General features: G+C 35.5%; 1 protein-coding gene across 4 annotated transcripts in view; it reads right to left on the bottom strand.

Annotated features, from left to right (window-relative positions):
- The window catches only part of LOC145276689 (SAP30-binding protein-like), a 58,654-nt gene extending 36,682 nt beyond the window's left edge, over window positions 1–21,972 (bottom strand). For 2 of the 4 annotated variants that reach the window (XM_080127870.1, XM_080127869.1), the window contains exons 1-2: window positions 21,432–21,972; window positions 7,481–7,572 (exon numbers count right to left, since the gene is read on the bottom strand). In XM_080127870.1, coding sequence (XP_079983996.1) covers window positions 7,481–7,572; window positions 21,432–21,816 — 477 coding nt within the window. In that variant the 5' untranslated portion in view covers window positions 21,817–21,972. Of the gene's footprint in view, window positions 1–7,480; window positions 7,573–7,743; window positions 7,990–21,431 lie in introns of those variants that run through there. The other 2 variants (XM_080127872.1, XM_080127871.1) reach the window with 1 other exon arrangement.
- Between the last annotated feature and the right edge of the window lie 3,690 nt (window positions 21,973–25,662).

Here is a 25,662-nt window from a genome sequence, read left to right as displayed (position 1 = left end):
TTGACAAACAACTTATTTAAAAATTTGCAAGTTTTTATGCAAGTTTTGAAATGATTACCAAATTTTGTTGTTATTTACACATCAGTAAAAAAAACAAGATTCCCTATTTATTTATCTTCTCAGAAAGACAAAGTTATATACCAAGTCAATTTTTAACGTAGGTGAAAATGTAGCTCCCAAAGAAAGGATACTAGATTGTGACAAAAATTTTAATTGCCTCAGTCTCAAAGGATTTCTTTTTCACTAAAAACAGAAACAAAGTGTAATATAAAACAGATCCTACACTTTGCTTTGAACCAAGAGTTTTTCCTAAATATAAAATCCAAAATAACAATATAAACAAGAAGAATGACACAGTAAAATTCTAATAACAAACATTATTTTATTAATAAACTAGCTGAGGTACCCAGTTTTGCGTGGGGAATACTTACCAATAAAATATCAGAAAATTTTAAATAATTTATTTGGACGTAAAATAAATAATAGATATATTGGACAATTCATTTAAAATGATTAGTATTGGGACAATTAACTGGAACTTTTAGGGGTACTGGAATCAATATTGGAAAAATTTGATGCTGAAAATGATTCATTTAATTCTTTTTTATTTGATTTTGTTTAAAGCAAAAAGTCCCACTGCTAGTAATAATAAAATAATTATTTATTGATTTTGTTTAAAGCAAAAAGTCCCACTGCTAGTAATAATAAAATAATTATTTATTGATTTTGTTTAAAGCAAAAAGTCCCACTGCTAGTAATAATAAAATAATTATTTATTGATTTTAAAAAACCAATAATAGAAAAAAATCTATAGATCATCCCCTACAACTTTGTTTTCACACTTGAGAAAATATTTGCACATTTAACATGTTTTTACTGTAATGGGGGGGGGGGGGCATAACAACTCTATAGTATTATATTAATGAATCTTGCTTTCTTGCCTGCTGGAAAACTGCTTCTGTGGTACCAGTTTTCAAGAACTCTGGCGAAAGAACTGACCCAGCAAATTACCGCCCCATTAGCCTCCTCCCACTTTTTGCCAAAATATTTGAGTCCATAATTAACCAAGCTCTAGTCCATCACCTTACAGATGCTAAACTTCTTACCGACCAACAATATGGATTTAGACAAGCCCGTTCCACAGCAGACATTCTAACTGTAATCTCCGAGCGTATATACCATTCACTTGACAAAGCAGGGGAGGGTAGAGTGGTAGCTCTAGATATATCTAAGGCTTTTGACAGGGTATGGCACAAAGGTCTTCTCAGGAAAATCAGATCATACGGTATCACTGGAAGAATACTTAACATAATTAAATCTTTCTTAGATAAGAGAAAAATCCAGGTTGTCTTCAATGGCCGTACATCTAAACAATATGATCTAAATGCAGGAGTGCCTCAGGAGTCTATCCTTGAACCTCTATTATTCCTAATATTCATAAATGACCTTCCTGACAAAATTGTCTGTGAGATGGGTATATATGCTGATGACACCACGCTCTGTAACAGACACGACAGGAAAACAAATGAACACATATCTAAAGAAATGGTAGAAACACTAGAGGATGACCTCCAATTTGTAGTGGAATGGGGACAAAAATGGATGGTCACATTCAATGCTGCCAAAACTAAACTTGTTTCCTTCAATAACTACAAGAAACCTTCTCTACCACCAATAGCAATGGCCAAAGACTCTTTATCTGAAAGTACATCTTTTAAACTCCTCGGCCTAATGTTCACAAGAAACATGAGTTGGAACAATTACATTGAGAGCATTGCCAAGACCGCTGCGAAAAAGGTAAGCTCTCTCTACTGTGCTAGAAAGCTACTAACCCCTGAAAGTATCCTGTACCTCTATAAGGCCACCATTCACCCATGTATGGAGTATTGTTGTCATATTTGAGCCGGTGCATCTGCTACTAGTCTCTCACTCCTAAACAAGGTTCAAAAGAGAGTTGCCAGCCTAATAGGTCCTGAACTATCATCCAAGCTTCAGCCTCTGTCCCATCGATGCAATGTAGCATCCCTCTGCCTGTTCTACAAGTACTTTAACGGTGTATGCTCCGACGAGTTGCAAGCACTTGTACCCCCTCTACGTAAATACCCCTGACAAACCTGACAAGCAGCTAAATCCCACCCCTTCACAGTAGAGATCCCTAGATGTAAGAAAGCCTTCTACTCCAGTAGCTTCTTCCCTAGAACCGCTAGACTTTGGAAATCCCTGTCAGATTCCTGCTTCCCCAACTGTACTGACATGCAGAAGTTCAAGTGTAACGTGAACCGACATATTGCTGCCCAACTCCCCACCTAGTACCCCTGTAGCCTGTGTCCCTAATAGTAGCCCCCTACATCAAAGTGGCAATGTGCCTTGTTTGGGGTGAAAATGTAATAAAAAAAAAAAGTTAAATATTAACAGATCTCTAAAGAATTGGAATCGATACTTGTATCAGAATTGAAAAAAATATTAGAATAATCGCATCACTAAAAATGGTCATTGATTATTAATCAATTGATATTAATTGAATTAAAAGACAGTATCTCTTGTGTGTGTGTTTCTCGCCTATACCTATACATAACTATTTTTTTTGCTCCCCAAACAAAAGGAGGGTGCACCTTTAAAATCACCCTTGACCATTTGTACGTTTCTTAATAATTACGCCTTGGAATTTTAAAAAATTTTGCACAAACATTAAACATGATATGAGTAAAAAAGTAACGAATGGATTTTCCGGGAAAACCCCAGTTCCCCCCCCCCCCCCCCGGGGTGCCTTTTGGGTTAAAATGGCTAAAATTGACACTTTTGTGCTTATTAAAAAACATTGATGCCTTGGATTTTTATAAAACTTTCTGGAAAGTTGTAACTAATTTCTATATAATTTTGTTTGTCTATACTTTGCAATAACTCTTGGGTGTGATCTAAGGGCTATTCTAGGGCTAAAAAAAGCACTCCATTTTTGGGACTATTTTACCATATTTGTCCAAAATTTTCTGTGTATGTCTATTTAGCAGTTTTGCAATATGTTAAGGCCTTGACAATTTGGGGGGCTAAATGGGGGGGGGGGGGGTTGGCAATGATAGCACAGATTTCTTTTTTGCATGGTGCAAAACTCAAATTTAAATATGTTAAGGCCTAAAACTGCACCGTTTGTTCATTTTCATTTTAGGCCTTAACATCTGTAAATTTAAATTTTGCACCAAAAGAAGAAATAACAAAACATATGTCTAGCCCAAGGGAGGTAACTTCACAGAAAAAAAAAACCTTCTTCCCTTGGAGTGGTCTCCCTTGCATTGTGTTTTTCTTTTTAAAAATGAAAATAAACGTGGGTATCGATCCTCTGTTTCATAAAACATATTTTTTCACTAATATTAACAATTAGTATAAATATCCCGAATAATTGAGTTATAGGAAAACCCTAAAAAAATATCCTAGTGATCCCTGAAATTGAACTTTCTTTATGATCTACAGACCCACCCTCAAAGCCACAGTTCAAATTCTTGCAATGCAGAGCTAACCCCTCTTTTGCTTAGTAGAGAAAAGGAAACATGTATTCAACACCGAAGCAATGAAAAGATTAAACTCATTTTTTGTATAATTTTGTAGTATTATAATTTTATACGGTTTCCACATTGAATATTAAAGATGAGGGTACCGGATTGACAGTTCCTGGCTGCTGTTTCCGACTGATAGTACAGCGGCCCTAACTCTTTGGTAGCGCTTAGAGCGGCTGCTCCATCAACAGTTGTAAAATATCGGGATGTTTGTAGTGCCATGTCGCGCATGGAAAGGGACCCTGCACTCATTCCCGGTGGGCTTTCCTGAGGCCACAATCCTGTGGGTGAGGACAGCTGATAGTCTACTTGTATTGCATGTCTGGTATTCTGCACAACTACTTGTCCAGCACCCCCTCACTCACTCACCCTAACTGAAACTTTTAAATAAAATAAAATGAAATGACAGCTCAAGCAAAAGTTACGTTTAAACCAGGACCAAACTCAAAGAAAACCAACCTGCCTCCTCCCTTGAGGCTTGCATTTACTAATATCCGCGGGCTTAGAACTAACTTAGATGATGTTGAGTCATTTCTCCTTGTAAACACCCCGGATATCTTAGCATTGTGAAACTAACCTTCACTCCTCCATTCCCTCTAACCACTTTAACATGCCTGGTTATCTCCCACTCTACCGTAAGGACTCTGACAGACATATGCATGGACTTGGAGTCTATATTCGTAACACCCTCCCCCAACTAGAGAAATAAAACTAGAATCAGAGGACCAGGCCTTTATGTGCTTCAGACTAAATATGCAACACAATATTAGCTACTTGTATTTTCTCTACCGCTCTCCCTCAAACCAAGACTGTACCCTAATAAACAAAATCTCAGACAGCATAGATATAGCACTCTCCCTCGATACTAGCGCACAAATACATGTATTTGGTGACTTCAATGTCCACCACAGTAACTGGCTAGGATTCTCTAATCACACAGACGTAGCTGGTAGCGCAACACATAGCTTCTCTATATCCCATTCCCTATCTCAGTTGGTTACATTTCCGACACGTTTCCCAGACCAGCAAGATCAACATGCCTCACTTCTAGATCTCTTTCTGACAACGGTTCCCAATGACTGTACAACAAATGCCCACAGCCCACTCGGGAATGCTGATCACGCTGTGATAATGGTAGAAATCACCCTAAATTCTCGCCCTAAAACTGAAGACCCACTACTCAAAACAACAAGGTATTACAAAAAGGCTGATTGGGAAGCCATCAGGGAGCTCATCAGAGATGCCCCATGGCAAAATATCTTTACTCTTCCAGCGGAACAGTGTGCAAATGAGACCACTGAATGGTTCAAAACTGCTATTGAAGCACATGTTCCCACAGGGAAATTCTTTAGCAAGCCCCACTCTCCCCAATGGTTTACTTCTGCTTGTGCAGCTGCCATTTGTCAAAGGCAGCATGCATTCCGCAGATTCAACCGACATAAGTCCAGCTCAAATAAACAGAAGTTTATAGAAGATAGAAATAATTGTAAGAGAGTGATAGAGACAGCTAAGACAGATTACTCTGAAACCACCAGAAAACGCATCGAAGCACAGAAATTAGGAACCCGGGATTTTGGGAAAATCTACAACAGCGTAGTAAATAATGGACAGTCAACTATTCTCCCACTATCAAACGATCATGAGGTTGCTTGCACGGCAACTGACAAGGCTAATCTGCTTGCCAGTCGGTTTGCCTCAAACTCCACACTGAACTCGGTACACCACTCACTCCCTGATTTTTCTCTGCGAACAGACGTCTCACTAGACGATTTGAAATGCTATTATAAAAAACCTAGACACCTAAAAAGCGTGTGGACCAGATCTCATCCCGGCTGTGCTATTAAAAATATGCTCTGCTGAGGTTGCTCCAGTTCTGTCCAAACTTTACAATAAATGCCTTAACGAATCTTGTTTTCCGACAACTCTATAGTATTATATTAATGAATCTTGCTTTCTTGCCTGCTGGAAAACCGCCTCTGTGGTACCAGTCTTCAAGAATTCTGGTGAAAGAACTGACCCACTAAATTATCGCCCCATTAGCCTCCTCCAGCTTTTCGCCAAAATATTTGAGTCCTTAGTTAATCAAGCCCTAGTCCAGCACCTAACAGCTGCTAAACTCCTGACTGACAAACAATATGGATTCAGGCAAGCCCGTTCAACAGCAGATATCTTAACTGTAGTTTCTGAACGTATATACCGTTCATTGGATAAAACAGGGGAGGGTAGAGCGGTGGCCCTTGATATATCTAAGGCTTTTGACAGGGTATGGCACGATGGTCTTCTAAGGAAAATTAGATCATATGGAATCACTGGAAGAATTCATAATGTAATTAAATCCTTCTTAAGTAATAGAAAAATCAAAGTTGTCCTCGACGGTTGTACATCCAAACAATACGACATAAATGCGGGAGTACCTCAAGGGTCTATCCTTGGACCTCTATTATTCCTGATATTCATAAACGACCTCCCTGATAAAATTGTTTCAGAGATGGGTATATTTGCCGATGACACCACTCTCTATAACAGATATGAGGGGAAAACAAATGAATACATATCCAAGGAAATGGCAGAAACACTAGAGGATGACCTCCAATCCGTAGTGGAATGGGGACAAAAATGGTTGGTCACATTCAATGCTGCTAAGACTAAGCTTGTTTCCTTCAATAACTACAAGAAACCTTCTCTACCACCAATAGCAATGGCCAAGAACACATTACCTGAAAGTACTTCTTTTAAACTCCTCGGCCTAACATTTACAGGGAATATGAACTGGAATAGATACATTGAGAGCATTGCCAAGGCTGCTGCAAGGAAGGTTGGCTCCCTCTACCGTGCTAGAAAACTACTTACGCCTGACAGTATCCTATACCTCTATAAGGCCACTATTCGTCCATGTATGGAGTACTGTTGTCACATCTGGGCTGGTGCATCTGCTTCTTGTCTCTCGCTCCTAGACTGGGTTCAAAAGAGAGTCGCCAACCTGATAGGTCCTGAACTGTCATCTAGGCTTCAGCCTCTGTCCCATCGAGATGTAGCATCCCTCTGCCTGTTCTACAAATACTTCAATGGTGAATGCTCTGACGAACTGCAAACACTTGTACCTCCCCGACGTAACTACCCCCGTCAAACCCGACAAGCTACTAAGTCTCATCCCTTTACAGTAGAGATCCCTAGGTGCAAGAAAGCCTTTTACTCCAATAGTTTCTTCCCCAGAACTGCGGGTCTTTGGAACTCCCTTCCGGGATTCTGCTTTCCCAACTGCAACGATATGCAGAAGTTCAAGTGTAATGTCAACAAACATCTTTCTACTCATCTCCCTTCATAATGACCCTGCTAATTAAGTCCCTGATAGTAGCCCCCTGCTTCAAAGTGGCACTGTGCCTTGTTTGGGGTGAAAAAAAACAAAAAAAAAAAACGAAGGAGTCATCACTTTATGAGACTTTAAACATTTATTCATAGACAACTAGCAGGCCACCCAGCATTGCTCAGTCGTAAAATATGCATAAATATTATATTTTAAATGATACCTCTTATCGTAAATTGAACTCATTAATAAGAAAAAATTAAAATAAAATGGTGAGGTACACTGGGGCTTGGACAGAGAGATCATTTGATCTGTAGTCAAATGATCAACCACTAAGATATATCCCCAGAATATAATAAATCTTTTTTTTTTTTAAGAATTAATTTGCTGAAATTTTATTATCTCCCTTGGGCAGTGTAACGTAAAATATTACCATGTAAAAATTATTATTTTTATCTATAAGAGAGAAAAGCTTTTTTTAAGAATATATTTTTTCAATTTATCAGATGGATTTCTGTACAAAACATATTTAAGAACACTGCCAGACATAAATTAGCTTAGTGTGAACTTTGAAAAAAGATAAGAGTAAAGATGAACAGAAGTGTGTTTGAAAGGAATTTCAACTTACAACTAAAAACTTTTCCGGATCAGGATCTGCATCACTGTCGTCTTTCTCGGATTCACTTTTATCTTCGACATCTCCATATGATACTAAGCGGGCTGGAAAGAAAAAGATTTTCAACAATTGAAATCAATCAATAACGCTGAATAAATTCTTTATTTTATCTTTAGAAACAGCAAAGCAGATATTACTCCAATTTTCAGATCATTTTATTTATCAGTAACGCAAACTGGATTGTTTTTAATAAGCGATAATCATTAAGAACGTACCAAACATTTTGTAGCTAACGATTTTCGCCAACGAGTTGATGTAAACAGATGTTAACGTGGCAGAATTAACTGTTTATAGATTTGAAATTAAGCCGACTGAAATATAACGAATCTGGTGATAAAGTAAACCATATTTCAATATGTCGTTTTATTGGCAGGAGTTGGGCGTTCAGAAATGTCTTAATGGCGCTTTTTACATGCATAGAATGAAGGAAACTTTGCGTACAATGTTTATTCATATAATACGATATGAAAAGAAACGTCATTCAAGAAACAACAAATACATCAATCATCTTTGAAGTAACATCTGCAGTGAGTTTGGATTGCAAACATTTTGTTTCACATTCGTTTAAGCATCTAATATTAATTTATTTGTCTGTACGTCCAGTGTCACAAAAAACATTGCGAATATTAATGAGAAACGAATTACCTACCTTTATAGTTGCTCTTTATCAGTTAAAAATCATTAAAATCATTTCCTTTTCAAAATGTAAAAAAATTGGCTGCCTATTTACGGTTTCAGAACAGAAAATATCTACAAAGAGGACATTTTGTAAAACAGGGAGAGATAGAAAAAAGACAGATAGATAGATGGATAGATAGATAGATAGATAGATATAGAGAGAGTGTGTGTGTGAATTTAGGCAGCATGTTTTCATTTAAACACACATAATATAGCATCTAACATTTTCATTTAACTTTCTTTTTTTTTTAAAGTTAATTCTGCTTTTCGTATAATCATTCTTATCTGTTAAATTGTTGTAGAAAAGATCTGTTGGTGTCTTTTTGCATTACATTTTTTTGCAAGTACATTCAACTATTTTATTTTTTAATTAAAAAAAGTCATGTTGAGAGGAACTAAGTTTTTTATTATATTTTCTTTTTGAATTTTTAAAAAATGTGAGTGCATTGAGATCTGCTCCTTTAAATTTATATTTAAAAAATTATTAAAAAAAAAAAAAAATAATATATTGTGCGTTGAATTTAATTTAGATTTTTTTTTTTTTTTTAAATCTAAATTTTTTAAATCAATTCTTTAAAACTTTAAAAAGTTAAAAGTTTGCCCATTCATCTGTCCGCAGTTTTCTCAATAACTACACTTTGGAATTGTTTTAAAATTTGCACAAGTATTAAACATGATACAAGTAAAAAAGTAACAGAACGGATTTTCTGGGAAAACTCCTGATGCCCCCCTAGGAGTGCTTTTCCGGTTAAACAGTACTGACGTGCAGAAGTTCAAGTGTAACGTGAACCGACACCTTGCTGCCCAAATCCCTGCATAGTACCCCAGTAGTTGTTTCCCCTGATAGTAGCCCCCTACACCAAAGTAGCAATTTGCCTTGTTTGGGGTGAAAATGTAATAAAAAAAAAAAATAAATAAAATAAAAAAAAAATACTTAAAAATGACACTTTTGTGCTTATTAAAAAAAAAATTGATGCTTTGGATTTTTATAAAATATATATTTGGGAAAACTTGCATTCTAAAAAGTGAATCCATCTTTTAAAAAAAAAAATATATATATATATATATATATATATATATATATATATTAGATTTTGGAATCTAATTATCATAGCCTGCCATAAAAAAAAATTATATATTCAAAAGAGTCGCCAACCTGATAGGTCCTGAACTGTCATCTAGGCTTCAGCCTCTTTCCCATCGATGAGATGTTGCATCCCTCTGCCTGTTCTACAAATACTTTAATGGTGAATGCTCTGACAAACTGCAAACACTTGTACCTCCCCGACGTAACTACCCCCGACAAACCCGACAAGCTACTAAGTCTCATCCCTTTACAGTAGAGATCCCTAGGTGCAAGAAAGCCTTTTACTCCAATAGTTTCTTCCCCAGAACTGCGGGTCTTTGGAACTCCCTTCCGGGATTCTGCTTTCCCAACTGCAATGATATGCAGAAGTTCAAGTGTAATGTTAACAAACATCTTTCTACTCATCTCCCTTCATAATGACCCCGCTAATTAAGTCCCTAATAGTAGCCCCCTGCTTCAAAGTGGCACTGTGCCTTGTTTGGGGTGAAAATTGAACAAAAAAAAAAAAGGAAAAAAAAAAATATATATACACTTGTGCCCGATATTATTCATACCCCCCCCCTTGAAAATTGAGTTTATTAGGTGTAACTTTGTAAGAATTTATTGTTTACGTCCATATTGATACATATTCTTAATAAACCTCTTCTGATCATTTTCGTCATTTTAAAATCTCGGGATACTTGTAATAAAAGAAATATACAGCTATTTATAAAATCTGCAATGTTCAAAAATAATCATACCCCTTATTTTTTCAGTATTAATCGAGTTTCTGACTGTTTGTTTCCTGTTTGATTCTTATTTTGAATGCTTTTATACAACCTTTGATTAATTTCATTTCGTTTTTTGCATTTTTCAGAAATTAAAATGATATCAACTGAAAACCAATAAAAGAATAAAAATTATTAGAATGGGGAAGAAAAAAGAGCTTAGTAATGATCTTAGGACTAAAATTGTGAATTCAAATAAGGATGGTTTAGGTTACAAGTCAATTTCCAAGAAATTTGAGGTCCCTACAGCAACAGTACAGAGCATCATCAAAAAATTCCAGAGCCACCACGCAACAAACAACTTGATTGGTAGAGGAAGGAAAAGGAAACTGTCTGCTAGAGCCACCAGGAATATTGTAAAAAGTGTTAATGCAAATCCAACCACCACTACTAAGGACATTTTAGAAAATCTGGAGTCTTCTGGCATAAAAATATCAAGGCAAACATTGCAAAGGACTCTGCATGAAAATGGTCTGAAAGGAAGAAGACCAAGAAGGACTCCATTGCACACCGGAAAACACCTTGCAGCACGTCTAAAGTTTGCTAGGACCCATGTGAATTCTCCAGAGTCCGTTTTCTCAAGTATTTTGTGGACTGACGAAACAAAAATTGAATTGTTTGGCCATATGGATGCTTCTTATGTTTGGAGGAAGAAAGGAGAAGCTTACAACCCAAAGAACACCATACCCACGGTGAAACATGGTGGTGGTAGCCTAATGTTTTGGGGCTCCTTTTCGGCTAGTGGTCCAGGTAGTTTGGTCAAGATAGATGGAACCATGAAGAAGGAGCAATATTTGGAGATACTCCAGAAAAACATTAGACAGGATGCGGAGAAGCTCCATTTAGGACCAAACTGGGTCCTTCAACAGGATAATGATCCAAAACGTACTGCCAAAATAGTCAAGAAATGGTTTGAGGATAATCAAATTAATGTTTTGGAATGGCCTAGCCAGAGTCCCGACCTGAACCCTATCGAAAACCTCTGGCACATATTGAAAACTGAGGTTAAAAAGCGGAAACCTAGAAATTTGAGGGATTTGGAGAACTACTGCATTGAAGAATGGTCAAAAATCAGTGTTGATGCTTGTAAAAACCTTGTTGATAAATATCCAAAACGGTTACAGGCAGTTATTAAGAATAAAGGACATGCTATTGACTATTAGTAAGAGAGGTATGAATAATTTTGAACTAGTGCCATTATTGTTTTTCTTAGTATAATGCTTCAAACTTGCATAATTTATTTATTTGTTGAGTTTAAATTGAATGCTTATGCTTGATTTATTGTTTGAAATCCCTTTAATATTGTCTACCTTCTGGTTTGAGCAATATTCTTATAGAAATCTCAAAGATCCGAGGGGTATGAATAATATCGGGCACAAGTGTATATATAAAGAAAACAGAGTTTCTGAATTTTCTTGGTTATTCTTGTTTTATGTAGTAAGATACTAGACTTGATCGAGATGTTTTAGAGAGTTGAGCCACTCCTGAATACTGTCCTAATATTATATGAATTAGGTGCCTTCAATAAGTTTCCAGATTTTTTTTTGTATGGGCACTTTTATAGATAGTACATTCATGAAACAAGTCCCCTTCGAAGTAATCTCCTCCAGTTGCAATACACTTGTTATACTGTTTCAACAACTTTTGGAAAGCGCCACAGAATTCTTCTTGTGTGAGCGTGTCAATCACCTTTATCACAGCCTCTTTCATCTCCTCAATTGTCTCATAATGACAAAGGCTGTTTGATTGAGAAGCTGAAAGAGGCTGTGATGAGAGTCCCTGACATGCTTAGGACTTCCAGAAGTTGAGTGAAGGGCATCCCCCACCAGGTCACAAAGTTTATTTTGAACTCTGTCAAAGCAGGACAAGGCACTTGTAGCAGCTTCTGCCCAGATGTGGCAACAGTACTCCATCCTTGGATATACTTACTTTTACTTTTAGAATTCCCTCCCTGATTTCTGTTGCTCCCTGACTGTACCAACATGCCAAAATTTAAAGGTAATGTGAATCTTGCTACACAACTCCCCCCTAAGGATGACTCCTAATCACATTTGTACCTCGCGTGTCAGTGGCCGTGGGCCTTGTTTTGAGTGGATAAAAAAAAAAAAAAAAAAAAAAAACAATAACTCAAGTTTATAGTTTACTATGACAAAATCAGGACAGGGAACCATTTTTACGGGGCGGTGGAAGGCAGAGAAAACATAAAAAAAAAAGAAAAACATTTCATAATTTGTTAAAAAAATAAATTAAAAAACGGTTATTTTTACCCGTTTTCCACCTTAATATTTTCTTTTTAAATGACGCCGACTTTAAAATTTATGCTGAACATGAATGTTGCATTTAAAATTTTCGAAAATAAGTAATTTTCCAGATATTAATGCTAAATGTCATTTTTTGTATTATTGCTGGTAAGCATCTTGGAATGCGTGCGTGCAACCCCGAGAAACTATGCGCATACGAAGATGGCCACCAGCAATAATATAAGAAATGACATTGCTTAATATCCGGAAAACTAAATATTTGCGGAAAATTTAAATCAGAAATTCGTTTTCAGCATACCCGAAAAGTGTTAGCAATTGGACAATTAAATCTTGCTTCCTATTGTATTTGTTTTGGACCAATCAAATTGGCCGATTGTATTTGCTGCAGTTCGCTTTGGCGGGCTTTTTGCATGCGTGCCTCTTCTTTTACAGTTCCATTCAAGCAGCCATACAAGAAGGATGGAAACGAGTTCTACAAGAAACAGTCATGATAAAAAACTGGAACTCCCAACTTTCTGAACGAGGATCATTGTGCGCCTCTTTCTGTTTGTCTCCTCGAGATTTTTATTTTAAGCCTAAATGATTAGACTCAACAATTATTGTTTAAGTCCGCCTGTGAGTTTTAGGTCTGAATTGTTGACCTGTTATCAAAGACCTTTCCTTCCATGAACATTAACTATGAACTTCTGTAATATCATCTTAATGCGAGAATTGAATCCTTTTCATCAGAAGACATCATATCGACCCCCCTTCAAACGGCTATAAACTCATATCTTCGAAGACAGATGAACCGGCTTCCAGTTCCTGTTGAAGATGAAAGACTATCGCCTTTCGAGGTTGTTAACAGCTCTGTTAATTGAGTATTCATTTTTGTAACCGAAGATTTAATAAAATTTGTATTGAATTTTAAGGTAGGCCTTGTTGTGAGTCTTATTTTGCCACTGTAATGGAGCAAAAAGCAATTGCAATAAAATATCTTGCAAAACCTGTAAAAGTTGGCATTTTAAAGGAAAATGTTCAGATGGAAAGCAGGTAAAAATTTACCAATAAAAACAATCTTGAGTTATCGTTTTTAGTTTCTTACTAGACTTGTTTATAAAGATAGCGACTATATTTTTTCCGGACGAGTTTTCATTTCGGTGTTTCATGTGTAGAATGAAATTTGAGGCATTTTGACATATTTCTCGAAACATTTCACTGTTGCATTATTTCCCTGTTTTCTAGATGGTGGCAGATGATTTGGCGTCCCCGACGAAACATTTTCTATCAGATATTTTTTTAACTGAAGAAGTTTATCACATTTTTAGACAATTTATTATTAGTAGTAGTAGTAATATTAAAAGAAGTTTGGCGTAAGCATAATACTTTTCTGTAAAAAATATTTATTTTTAAAAATGTTTCACATAAAAAGATAACAATTACAAAAAATAAAAATTACACATTTATTAAATAAAAAAATTGTCCACTTATTTTCATATAAAAATTTTTTAAAAATAGGGTTTGTATTATTATACACATAGATTCGAAAAAGTTGTCAAAAAAACAAATATATAACAAATAAATGTGATCAAAGGCAAGATAAGTTACTTTTCTACCAAACTGGATAATTTTTTAGTGTTTTTATTTAATGTAACGTGTTTATTCAGCTTAAAAAACAGTGTTTACCAATGTATTTGAAAAATGCAAATGGCAGCGGACTTCGTGTTGAATATGCAATTCGGGAAAATTAGGCACCTCCAAAATTCACACAGAATTACCCTCCTATATGTAACACGGTGTAACTTTAATGTGAGTTAATATTATCAATATAACTTTATTATAAATTAATATTATCAATATAACTTTTGTACCATTTAAAAGAAGGGCAAAATAAACTAGTAATAATTTAAAAAAATTTTTTTCATCGAACGAAAATAATAAAATTGCGAATGAAAATCGTGTTTACATAATTGACTCTTTAAAATAACGTTCCCATGTAGTAAGCATTCCGAACGTGAAAACATACTCGTGTTTAATAAATTTAGCAAAAATCAACTAATGGTCAGATTTTCGTGAAATTTTCGATACTTATCCATTTTAGAATGAAATTACATATAAAAAGCAGTTTCCGTAAACTATATGAGGTGAAAAATTTTTTTTTTAGTGCGTGACCCTCCCTATTTATTTTTTCAAAATTTGAACAAAATATATTCAGATCTATCAAAAATTCTATTTATTATGAAACATAAGAGTTCAAATAAGTAAAAAATATTTATTTCTTAAAAATTTAAATACACATATTGAACAAAAACTTGCCTTGAAGTTGCAATTTAAAAATTGACATAAATTTTATATTATTGTTTTCTTTTAAAGTAACGTTTTTTTCTAATAAATATAGACTATTATCGCAAAATCGTAAATATAGACTATTATTGCAAAGAAAAAGAAACTTCGTAAAAATTAATTAATTTTTAAAAGATTAAAACAATTAAAATTCCATTATTTCAAAATGTTCCCTTACAACATAGATTTTTAATTGTGTTTAAACTGTTTTTAAATATTAAATTTTAATATAAACATGGGTCTTGTCAGCTATTTTATCGCCAGTTTAAAACCGATTAAAAATATTATTGCACAAAAATTAAACATTTTCTGACCCCCCCCCCCCCTCACACAATATCTAATTTGTCTCTTTTTGCCACACAAAACTTCCGACGCGTTTCTCAGACCAGCAAGATCAACATGCCTCACTTCTAGATCTATTTCTGACAACAGTTCCCGATGATTGTACAACAAATGCCCACAGCCCACTCAGGAATGCTGATCACGCTGTGATAATGGTAGAAATCACCCTAAATTCTCGCCCTAAAACTGAAAACCCACTACTCAAAACAACAAGGTATTACAAAAAGGCTGACTGGGAAGCCATCAGGGAACTCATCAGAGATGCCCATGGCAAAATATCTTTTCTCTTCCAGCGGAACAGTGTGCAAATGAGACCACTGAATGGTTTAAAACTGCAATTGAAGCACATGTTCCCACACGGAAATTCTATAGCAAGCTCTCCCCAATGGTTTACTTCTGCTTGTGCAGCTGCCATTGCTCAAAGGCAGCACGCGTTCCGCAAATTCAACCAACACAAGTCCAGTTCAAACAGACAGAAGTATATAGAAGCTAGAAATAATTGTAAGAGAGTAATAGTGACAGCTAAGACAGATTACACTGAAACCACCAGGAAACGCAATGAAGCACAGAAATTAGGAACCCGTGATTTTTGGAAAATCTTCAACAGTAGTAAATAATGGACAGTCAATGATTCCCCCACTATCAAACAATCATGGGGTTGCTGGCACAGCAACCGACAAAGTTAATCTGCTTGCCAGTCGGTTTGCCTCAGACTCCACACTGGACCTGGCACACCATTCACTCCCCAACTTTCCTTTGTGGACAGACGCCACACTAGACGATTTGAAAATCATCCCTTCTCAAGTGCATGGTATCATAAAATCAACCCTTCTCAGGTGCATGGTATCATAAAAAACCCTAAACACCTCAAAAACATGTGGACCAGATCTCATCCCAGCTGTGCTATTAAAAAAATGCTCTGCTGAGGTTGCTCCAGTTCTCTCCAAGATTTACAATAAATGCCTTAACGAATCTTGCTTTCCCGACTGCTAGAAAACCGCTTCTGTGGTACCAGTCTTCAAGAATTCTGATGAAAGAACTGACCCACTAAATTATCGCCTTATTAGCCTCCTCCCGGTTTTCGCCAAAATATTTGAGTCCTTAGTTAATCAAGCCCTAGTCCAACACCTAACAGCTGCTAAACTCCTGACTGACAAACAATATGGATTCAGGCAAGCCTGTTCAACAGCAGATATCTTAACTGTAGTCTCTGAACGTATATACCGTTCATTGGATAAAAGGGAGAGTAGAACAATAACCCTTGATATATCTAAGGCTTTTGACAGGGTATGGCACGATTGTCTTCTAAGGAAAATTAGATCATATGGAATCACTGGAAGAATACATAATGTAATTAAATCCTTAAGTAAGAGAAAAATCCAAGTTGTCCTCGACGGTCGTACATCTAAACAATATGATATAAATGTGAGAGTACGTCAAGGGTCTATCCTTGGACCTTTATTATTCCTAGTATTCATAAATGACCTCTCTGATAAAATTGTTTCGGAGATGGGTATATTTTCCGATGACACCACTCTCTTTAACAGGCATGAGGGGAAAACAAATGAACACATATCTAAGGAAATGGCAGAAACACAAGAGGATGACCTCCAATCTGTAGTCGAATGGGGACAAAATGCTGCCAAGACTAAACTTGTTTCCTTCAACAACTACAAGAAACCTTCTCTACCACCAATAGCAATGGCTAAGAACACATTGCCTGAAAGTACTTCCTTTAAACTCCTCAGCCTAAGATTTACAGGGAACATGAACTGGAATATATACATTGAGAGCATTGCCAAAGCTGCTGCAAAGAAGGTGGGCTCTCTCTACCGTGCTAGAAAATTACTTATGCCTGAAACTATCCTGTACCTCTATAAGGCCACCATTCACCCATGTATGGAATATTGTTGTCACATTTGGGCTGGTGCATCTGCTACTAGTCTCTCACTCCTAGACAAGGTTCAAAAAAGAGTCGCCAACCTGATAGGTCCTGAACTGTCATCTAGGCTTCATCCTCTGTCCCATCAACGAAATGTTGCATCCCTCTGCCTGTTCTACAAATACTTTAATGGTGAATGCTCTGACGAACTGCAAGCACTTGTACCTCCTCGACGTGACTACCCCCAACAAACCTGACAAGCAACTAAGTCCCACCCCTTTACAGTAGAGATCCCTTTTACTCCAATAGTTTTTTCCCCAGAACTGTAAGTCCTTGGAACTCACTTCCGGGATTCTGCTTTCCCAACTGTACTGATATGCAGAAGTTCAAGTGTAATGTGAACAAACATCTTTCAACTCATCTCCCTTCATAATGCCCCTGCAAATTATGTCCCGGATAGTAGACCATTAGGGTTTGTATTACTGTACACATAGATTCAAAAAAGTTGTCAAAAAACAGATATATAACAAATAAATGTTATCAAAGGCAAGATAAATTACTTTTCTACCAAACTGGATATAAGTTTTGTGTTTTTATTCAATTTAACATGTTTATTCAGCTCGAAAAACATACAGTGTTTACCGATGTATTGGAAAATTCAAAATGGCGCCCTACTCTCTCTTTAACGCGGTAAGTTCGGGAAAAGGTGTTATAAATAATAAACTAGACAAAATACTGTTAGAAATTCGCTCAATATATGTTACAGTGACATAACTTGACATATATTCGGTGGTTTTCTAATAGTATTTTGTCTAGTTTATTATTTATAACACCTTTTCCCAAACTTACCATGTTAAAGAGAGAGTCGGGCGCCATTTTGAATTTTCCAATACATCGGTAAACACTGCATGTTTTTCGAGCTGAATAAACATGTTACATTGAATAAAAACACGAAAAATGTATCCAGTTTGGTAGAAAAGTAACTTATCATGCCTTTGATAACATTTGTTATATATTTGTTTTTTGACAACTTTTTTAATCTATGTGTACAGTAATACAAACCCGGTGTTTTGTACCTATTCTGTACTTTAACCTTACAATTGAATAAAAAAAAAAAACATATCATAAAACTTTAATTAAACTTGGAAATACGATTTAAAAAATAGCGCAGATCAGTAAGTGCATTAGCACCCAAAATTATAACAAAGCTTAATTATTAATTGCAGTTTGAAGAAGATAAACAAAGGGTTTAAAATATCATTAAGTTGCTTCTGCTTTTCCATAGTTCGTACAGTTAACACAAATCTGACGTCACGGAATCATGCATATTTTTTTCACAATTCTTCACATTCGTTTGGTGGTCCCTAGTGGCATAAGCTGACATATATTCAGTGAGGTTTTAACAGTATTTTCTATAGTTTTTTTTTTATTTTTTACTCCTTTTCCCAAACTTATCGTGTTCATCAGAGAGTTCGACGCCATTTTTAATTTTTCAATACATCGCCGATGTAAAACCATACAGAAAACCATACAGTGTTTACCGATGCATTATCGGTAAACACTGTATGGTTTTCGAGCTGAATAAACATGTTACATTAAATATAAACACTAAAAACATATCCAGTTATGTAGAAAAGTAACTTATCTTGCCTTTGATAACATTTGTTATATATTTGTTTTTTGACAACTTTTTTAGTGCTAGTGCACTATTTTTTAAATCGTATTCCAAAGTTTAATTAAAGTTTTATATAGGCACCGCCAAAAATGGCCGAAAAATCAAGTTGTTGTTGTTTTTTAAAACGAAATTACATTTAGCAAAATCCATTATTTCTGAGTAACTTTTTTTTTTCCAGAAAGATAAAACCCTAAATTTTATATAGAAAATAGAATAATGTAAAACTTTTTCTATTTTTAATTAAATTTTAAATGTTAAATTTTCCCAAAAAGTTAACAATTGATATTTTTTGTCTTGCACAAAAAAACGTACATAAATATTTTTTAAAAAAGGTTTTTTAAATAATTCATTTATTTATTTGTTGTCTAACTAAGATTTAGAATGATTTTCTATGAGAATATGCAAAAATATTATAATATAAGTACCTGGATTTCAAATAATTCCACTTATTCATATAGGCAACCAGTTACTTCGCGTCGATCTAGAGTCTAGATCGACACTGTTTACGTTTGTATTCGATAAAAAGCAAACTATGGAAGACCAAACAGGCCAAAAAAACTTATTTTTCAGTAACGAAAATTTCAATGTATTATTAACGCTGAGGCTGGCCAGTACTAGATGGGTGACCATTTGTATGAGTTTGGTTTTTAATGTGTATGTGTGTGGGGGCCAGGCTCCCCAAAATGGGGGGGGGGATTTAAAGCAGAATAAAAAAAAAAAATATTTCAGCGCGTTTGGTCCACCGACTCCACCGTAGTCGAAAGGCGGCAAACGTTTTCAAACGGGATCGAAAAAATGATGCTATTTTTAACACAAAGGGCACAATATTTATCGAATTTTTTTTTTTTTGTATCGATTCTTCAAAGCATGCCCTGTTTAATAATGGTCATGCATTATTCAACTCGCTAAAAAAAATTGTTAATTTATTTATCAAAGATTTTAAAATGGCTTTTTTCGTATAAATATTAACATTTTTTTTTTGTTTTGCTTAACTTTAATTATTTTACTTAACATATTCACCGAATTTCACACTTCAAAACTCAAAAGAGGGATCCATCCTGGGCCCAACTCTTTTCCTGATCTACATTAATGATCTTCCAAATCATATCCTTACATCATTTGTAGACATTTATGCTGACGACACTACCATTTATGGTAGCACATCTAAGACAGTAAACGACCAAGTTCTCTCCAATTCTCTCTCCTCTGATCTTGAGCACGTAGTACAATGGGGAAAGGAGTGGCTGGTTACTTTTAATGCATCTAAAACCAAGCTTCTCTCTTTACATCATCAACATTCTAATTCACATTTGTCATCAATTGAAATGAATGGCTCTCGTCTTCAAGAGGCCTCAAGTTTTGACAAGCTTCTGGGCTTGACCATTACTCCTGATCTTAAATGGAACACGTATATCAAATCTGTTGCCAAGGCCGCTGGAAAAATGGTGGGATCTTTCTATCGATCCAGTAGATATCTCACTGCTGAAGAGCCAGGTACGTCCAAGGATGGAATACTGTTGCCACATCTGGGCAGGAGCTGCTAGAAAGGACTTGTCCTGCCTTGATAGAGTTCAAAATAGACTTCGTAGCCTCGTAGGAGATGTCCTTTTCTCCTCCTTGCAACCTCTATCTCACAGAAGAGATGTTGCGAGTTTGTCTCTGATGTATCGTTATTTTCATGGAAAGTGTTCAACTGAGCTTCAATCTATGGTCCCCCCTCGCCAAACTTTCACAAGAAACACTCGTCTAGCTGTAAACACTATCAATAATTTCCCCCACTCTTTATCTGTGCCTAAACCTAAACGTAGATTCCATGAAAAAAGCTTCTTTCTTAGAACTGCACGCCTGTGGAATTGTCTTCCGTTTTCCTGCTTTCCGGCTGACTACAATATGGTTGTGTTCAAGTCTAAAGTAAATAAGTTCTTGATGAGCCGTTCCATATAAGTTATTAAATTTACCAAATTTTCATTACTAATGATTACTATATTGACCAATTTCTACTGTACACTCTTTAACCCTTATCCTTGAGTGGCCTCTGGGCCTTGATAATGTGGTGATGCCTTTGTAAAAAAAAAAAAAAAAAAAATTAAACACAATCGAAGTTCTGATATTCAGACGTCAAAATAAGGTATGCAAACAATTTTTTTTTTTTTTAATCCATATTTCTGTCCCTTACAACAACACAATATGTTGTGTTCAGTTTCAGATGATTATTTTAAGCATATTTACCACCTCAAAACAAGGGGGGGGTTGTAAGTAAAATAAAATATATGTATAAATATCGTTTATGAAAAATAAGTCCAGTTATAAAGTTCATTCATCTCTTAATAATCGCTGAAAATTTCGTATTGATAGGATAATTACCTGATTTTTGGTAGATTTTTAAAAAGACGGTCCGTCAAAAAGTACTTACCTGCCCCTCCCCCCCCCAGTTTTGACGGTGCCTAGTTTTATATGTTTTTTTTATTCAATCGTAAGAATTGTAAAGCACCCTCTCCTCCCCATGTTAAGAATGGCTTTTTAAATAATAACGTTATTTCAGCACGGATCAATAAGTGCACTACCACTTTTTTTTTTTTATAGTAATACAAACCCGAGATTTCGGTACTCATTGATCCGTGCTGAAATAATAACGTTATTATTTAAAAAGTAATTCTTAACATGGGGAGGGGAGGGTGTTTTGTACCTATTCTGTACTTTAACCTTAAAATTGAATTTAAAAAAAAAAAAAAAACATATCAAAACTTTAATTAAACTTGGAAATACGATTTAAAAAATAGCGCGGATCAATAAGCGCAATAGGCGCCGAGATTTCTAAATGTTATTATTTCAGCACGGTCCATAAACTGATGAAGTAAAGAAGAAAGAAAAATTGTTGTTTATACTTACTTTTGGCTTTCAAAAGTTTCTGATCTTTGTCGTCTTCTGTTTTCTTACTGATTTCTCTGTCGACAGGACGATTGGAAAACATTCGGGGTATTTGTGTTGTCAAATCCACCCGGGAATTTTCTTCATCGGAAATATTGTCGACCGCAGATTCCGGTCCCAACCTCTCCTCACTACTATCGTCATCGCCGGTCGTATTGTTATGAATTCCACTGTTATTATCAAGATTGTTAGTTGCATTATTTGCTGAAGTCAAGTTCTTGTTTTCTCCATCTTCTTCCACTTTGGTAACCTCATCCTCATCTTCGGAAGAATGGTGTTCAGTTTCTTCTTCATCGGAATATTCCCCGTAAGTACCGATAGACAACATACCCGCGGTACCAGCCATTGTTTACAAATGCCTTCCTCGTTTTCTGAGAGTTTTACAACAAAAAATCGAGCTATTTCAGTCGCGAGTTCTAGTTTCTATATTTGTAAATATAAGATCGGGTAAAACACATTCAAAAATGGTGACCGGAAGTAAAATAAGACATGTTGATACCGCACTAAATATTTAGTGCGGAATAAAAATACAGATCAAAATAGTTCTTTTTAGATATATATAATTTAAACTTTAAAATAATCAAATATAAAAAAAAAAAGATTTTATTTTTAAATTATTTCTTACCGTGTAAAATTTTAATAGTGTAATATATTTGGTATTATTTCTTTTCGATAAGGCTGATGGCAGTTCCGGTTCGACTCTTTCCGTAAATTGACGGAAAAGAACGATAATAGGCGAAACAAAAAGAGACATGAATTACAGACAATTACTATTGAATATTTTGTTGAAATTTTTTTGTCCCTTGTATTTTTTTTTTTTTTTTTTTTCTTTTTTAATAAATTTTTACTTTCTTTCCACCACCACTTACTTAACACAATGGCGACTTTTCTAGGTTTCGGGTATGCTGAAAACGAACATCACATTTAAATTTGGCGCAATCAAGTAGGTTTCGAGATATTAAGGCATTTTCTTCCAATTTATTACTTATTAAATGTCGATGGTGTTCGCCATTCTTAACATGGGGAGGAGGGGTGTTTGTAACACGCATGCGCATTAGTACTTTTCAGTTGGGAAAAACATAAATTACATTGGATAATAAATATATCCAGAAAACTACTTGTCTGTGCCAAATTTAGACGTGATATTCGTTGTCAGCATACCTGAAAACCGTTGAAACTCGTTAATTTAACAGTGAATGGGGTGCAAAGAAATTTTTTTTAAATATTCCTTTTTGTTAAAACTTCTGTTAAGATTTGTTAAAATCTGTAAATACGAATGAGGCCGTTCTACAAAAGTTATGTTATTTGTTGATGTTGCTAAATTGGCCAAAGATTTTTAGTTTTCAGACAATATTTACCTCCCTTTTGTTACGATTAGAACGCTTTGATTTTTTTTTTTTTTTTTTTTGCAAAACTCAATTGTCTTGGAAAACTATTTTCATTAATAATTAATTTTCTATGCTATAGTGTTTCATAATTTTGGAATATGTTAATTACTGTGACATGACAATTCAGCAGATATCATTGGTTTCACTTGAAATTCAATATTTCAATTTTCGAATTTTGATACAATAACATAGACGTACCAAGTACATCGGGTATGTATTTAGAATTACACTTATTTAAAAAAAAAATACAGAAAAAGCTTTCTGATCTACATACTCGTCATGGAATGAAGATGTCATGTTCCAAAAATCATATAAACTGATCAAGTAGTCTGTTTTTTTAAATAAGAAAATCAAATTTGATGAAGAAGCAAGATGAAATTCGGGAGTTATCATTTTGTTTTAAAATTTAAGGGCGACAATCCAATTTGACTATGAGATTTGGTTTGGACAATTTCTTTTAAATGGGCAAGCACCATTTATCAATGCACAGATGCCACGCTTAGATAAGGGTTACGTGTTAGTGAATGAAATAACAAGATCAGTCATGGCGGAACATAGGTAGAGCTAAATTATCTAAACGGTTGACTCAATAGGAATTTATTCAGATTGAATTTCAAGACAACCATGTTATAGTCAGCCTGAAAGCAGACCCATGGTATTGTGTTCCACAGACAAATAGTTCTCGGAAAGAAACTCTGCCCATTGGAATTTTCGTTTAGTTTTTACATGGATAAAGAGTGCAGAAAGTTGTTGGTGCTTATTGCAGTTAAGCGTGTATTTGTTACAAATTTTTTTTAAAGGGCAGGACCATAGATTGGAGCTCTGTCAAGTACCTACCATAAAAATATTGACAGAGCAGAGACAGACCCACGACACATCTTCTGTGAAAAAGAGGAAGTAGGAAGGCGAAAAAGTCATCACTAAATTTCGCAAATAGTTTTGCTGTCAAAGCAGGAAACGGTGCTCTTTGGAATTGCACCTCAGATATGGCAACAGTACTCCATCTTAGGACAAGTAGAGGATTGTGTCTGGAGTGAGAAAGATCCCAACATTTTTCCAGTGATTTTGGCAACGGATCTGATGTATGCTTTCTATTTTGGGTCAGGGGTAAAAGACAGTCCCAGGAGTTTGTCGAAGTAGGGTGTTTCTTCAAGGTGAAAGCCATTCATTTCAACTGGGACAAAGTGGGGATATGATCATTAGTGATGAAAAAAATCGGAGTTTGGTTTTGGATGCATTAAAGTTAACTATGACGTTTCTTTTGAGATGATTTCTTTTTTTCTTCTTCTTTTTCTTTTGGTTGCCCACACTGAGGATTGAACCTTCAACATTCAGGAGAATATCACTTTTTACAATTGATGAATCCAAATTGATACGAATAAAGTTAACTAGTCATTTTTTTTTCGTTGTAGCACACGTTCCAGATTGGAAGAGAATCAGAAAGATCCTGATCTTTGTCTGCTTGTGAAGTGTTGCCATAGATATTGTATCGTCTGTACAGATGTCAGCGAATGAACGAAGAATGGGATTTATGATTAAAGGAAGAGAGTTGGGTACTCCTTCACAGAGTCAAGGTTTCTACTGAAGCATAGGTTTCCATTTTCTGACACTCTGAACATCAGACAAGATGACATTGTACTCAGGCTATAGGGCATTACATCAACCAGGATGGACTTTTATTTTTCTTGCTTTTTTATGCCAAATAAGACATATTACGACTTGGGATCATTTCAACTAGAGGACTGTGGAGAGTTGAGCATCAAGATGTCTGTTCACATTACATTTAAACTTCTGTATGATAGTACAGTCAGAGAAGAAGGAATTCCAAAACCTAGCAGTCTGAGGGATATAACTACTAGAGTAGAAGCCTTTCCGGCATCTAAAGGCCCCAACAATTAAGGGGTGGGATTTTGCTGCTTGTCAGATTAGTATTAGACTGTCTTACATCTACCAAGATGGACTGTGGTTTGATTATCTCAATTACCTGACCATGGCCAAATTTAGTAGTGCATCAACTCTGTGACACCTTCACCCACACCCAACCTCCAGGACTTGATAGTCATAGCATGATGTCAATTCCCTTAGGTTTAAGCCAACTCATATGCAAAAGTTTTAGACTCTGTTATGGAAGGCTGTGTCATTATCCATAAGCAGCTCTCACAGCTGATGAATCACGCTTGTTACATCTGGTCTTACCAACTATTTTATCTGTCATTCCCTCTAGTCAAATTTTCACAAAAACACTCGACTATCTACAACCACTAGATGCAATTTCCCCTACTCTTTATCTGTGCTGAAATCTAAATGTATATTCCATGAACACAGCTTCTTCCCCAGAATTGTCTGCCTGTGAAACACTGTTTCACTGATCTGCTTCCCAGTTGAATACAACATGGTAACCTTCAATCCCATGTTCTCGTTCAGCCATCTCCATGAATAATCAAATTCTACCCAATTTACACCATTAATAACTACACTAACACCTTATATTCATTAACCATTATCCTCGAGTGGCCTTCAAGTAGAAAAAAAAAACTGCTTCCAAATGGGGAAATAATGGGCCACAATCCGTGATTAAAAAAATGGTAACATACATCCCTATCTGCTGGTAGTTTCTTTCTACCTTCAGGTTTCGCTTCATCTTGATGGATTGATGCTGTATCAGTTGGTATTCCTCACATGCCTGTACAGCCAATCTAACCTGACGGTTTTGTTTTGCTGTGATTCAGCAGAGCATGTGGTGCGCCATATTCTTGTGTGTCCACTTTTTTGTGAATGGACATGATTTGAATTGTGTCAAATTA

Source organism: Euprymna scolopes, chromosome 5, assembly GCF_053919585.1.
Source record: "Euprymna scolopes isolate OS-2025 chromosome 5, ASM5391958v1, whole genome shotgun sequence".
NCBI lineage: Eukaryota > Metazoa > Mollusca > Cephalopoda > Sepiida > Sepiolidae > Euprymna > Euprymna scolopes.
The sequence above is the reverse complement of the archived record's forward strand: the minus strand, read 5'-3'. Positions and strand labels throughout refer to the sequence as shown.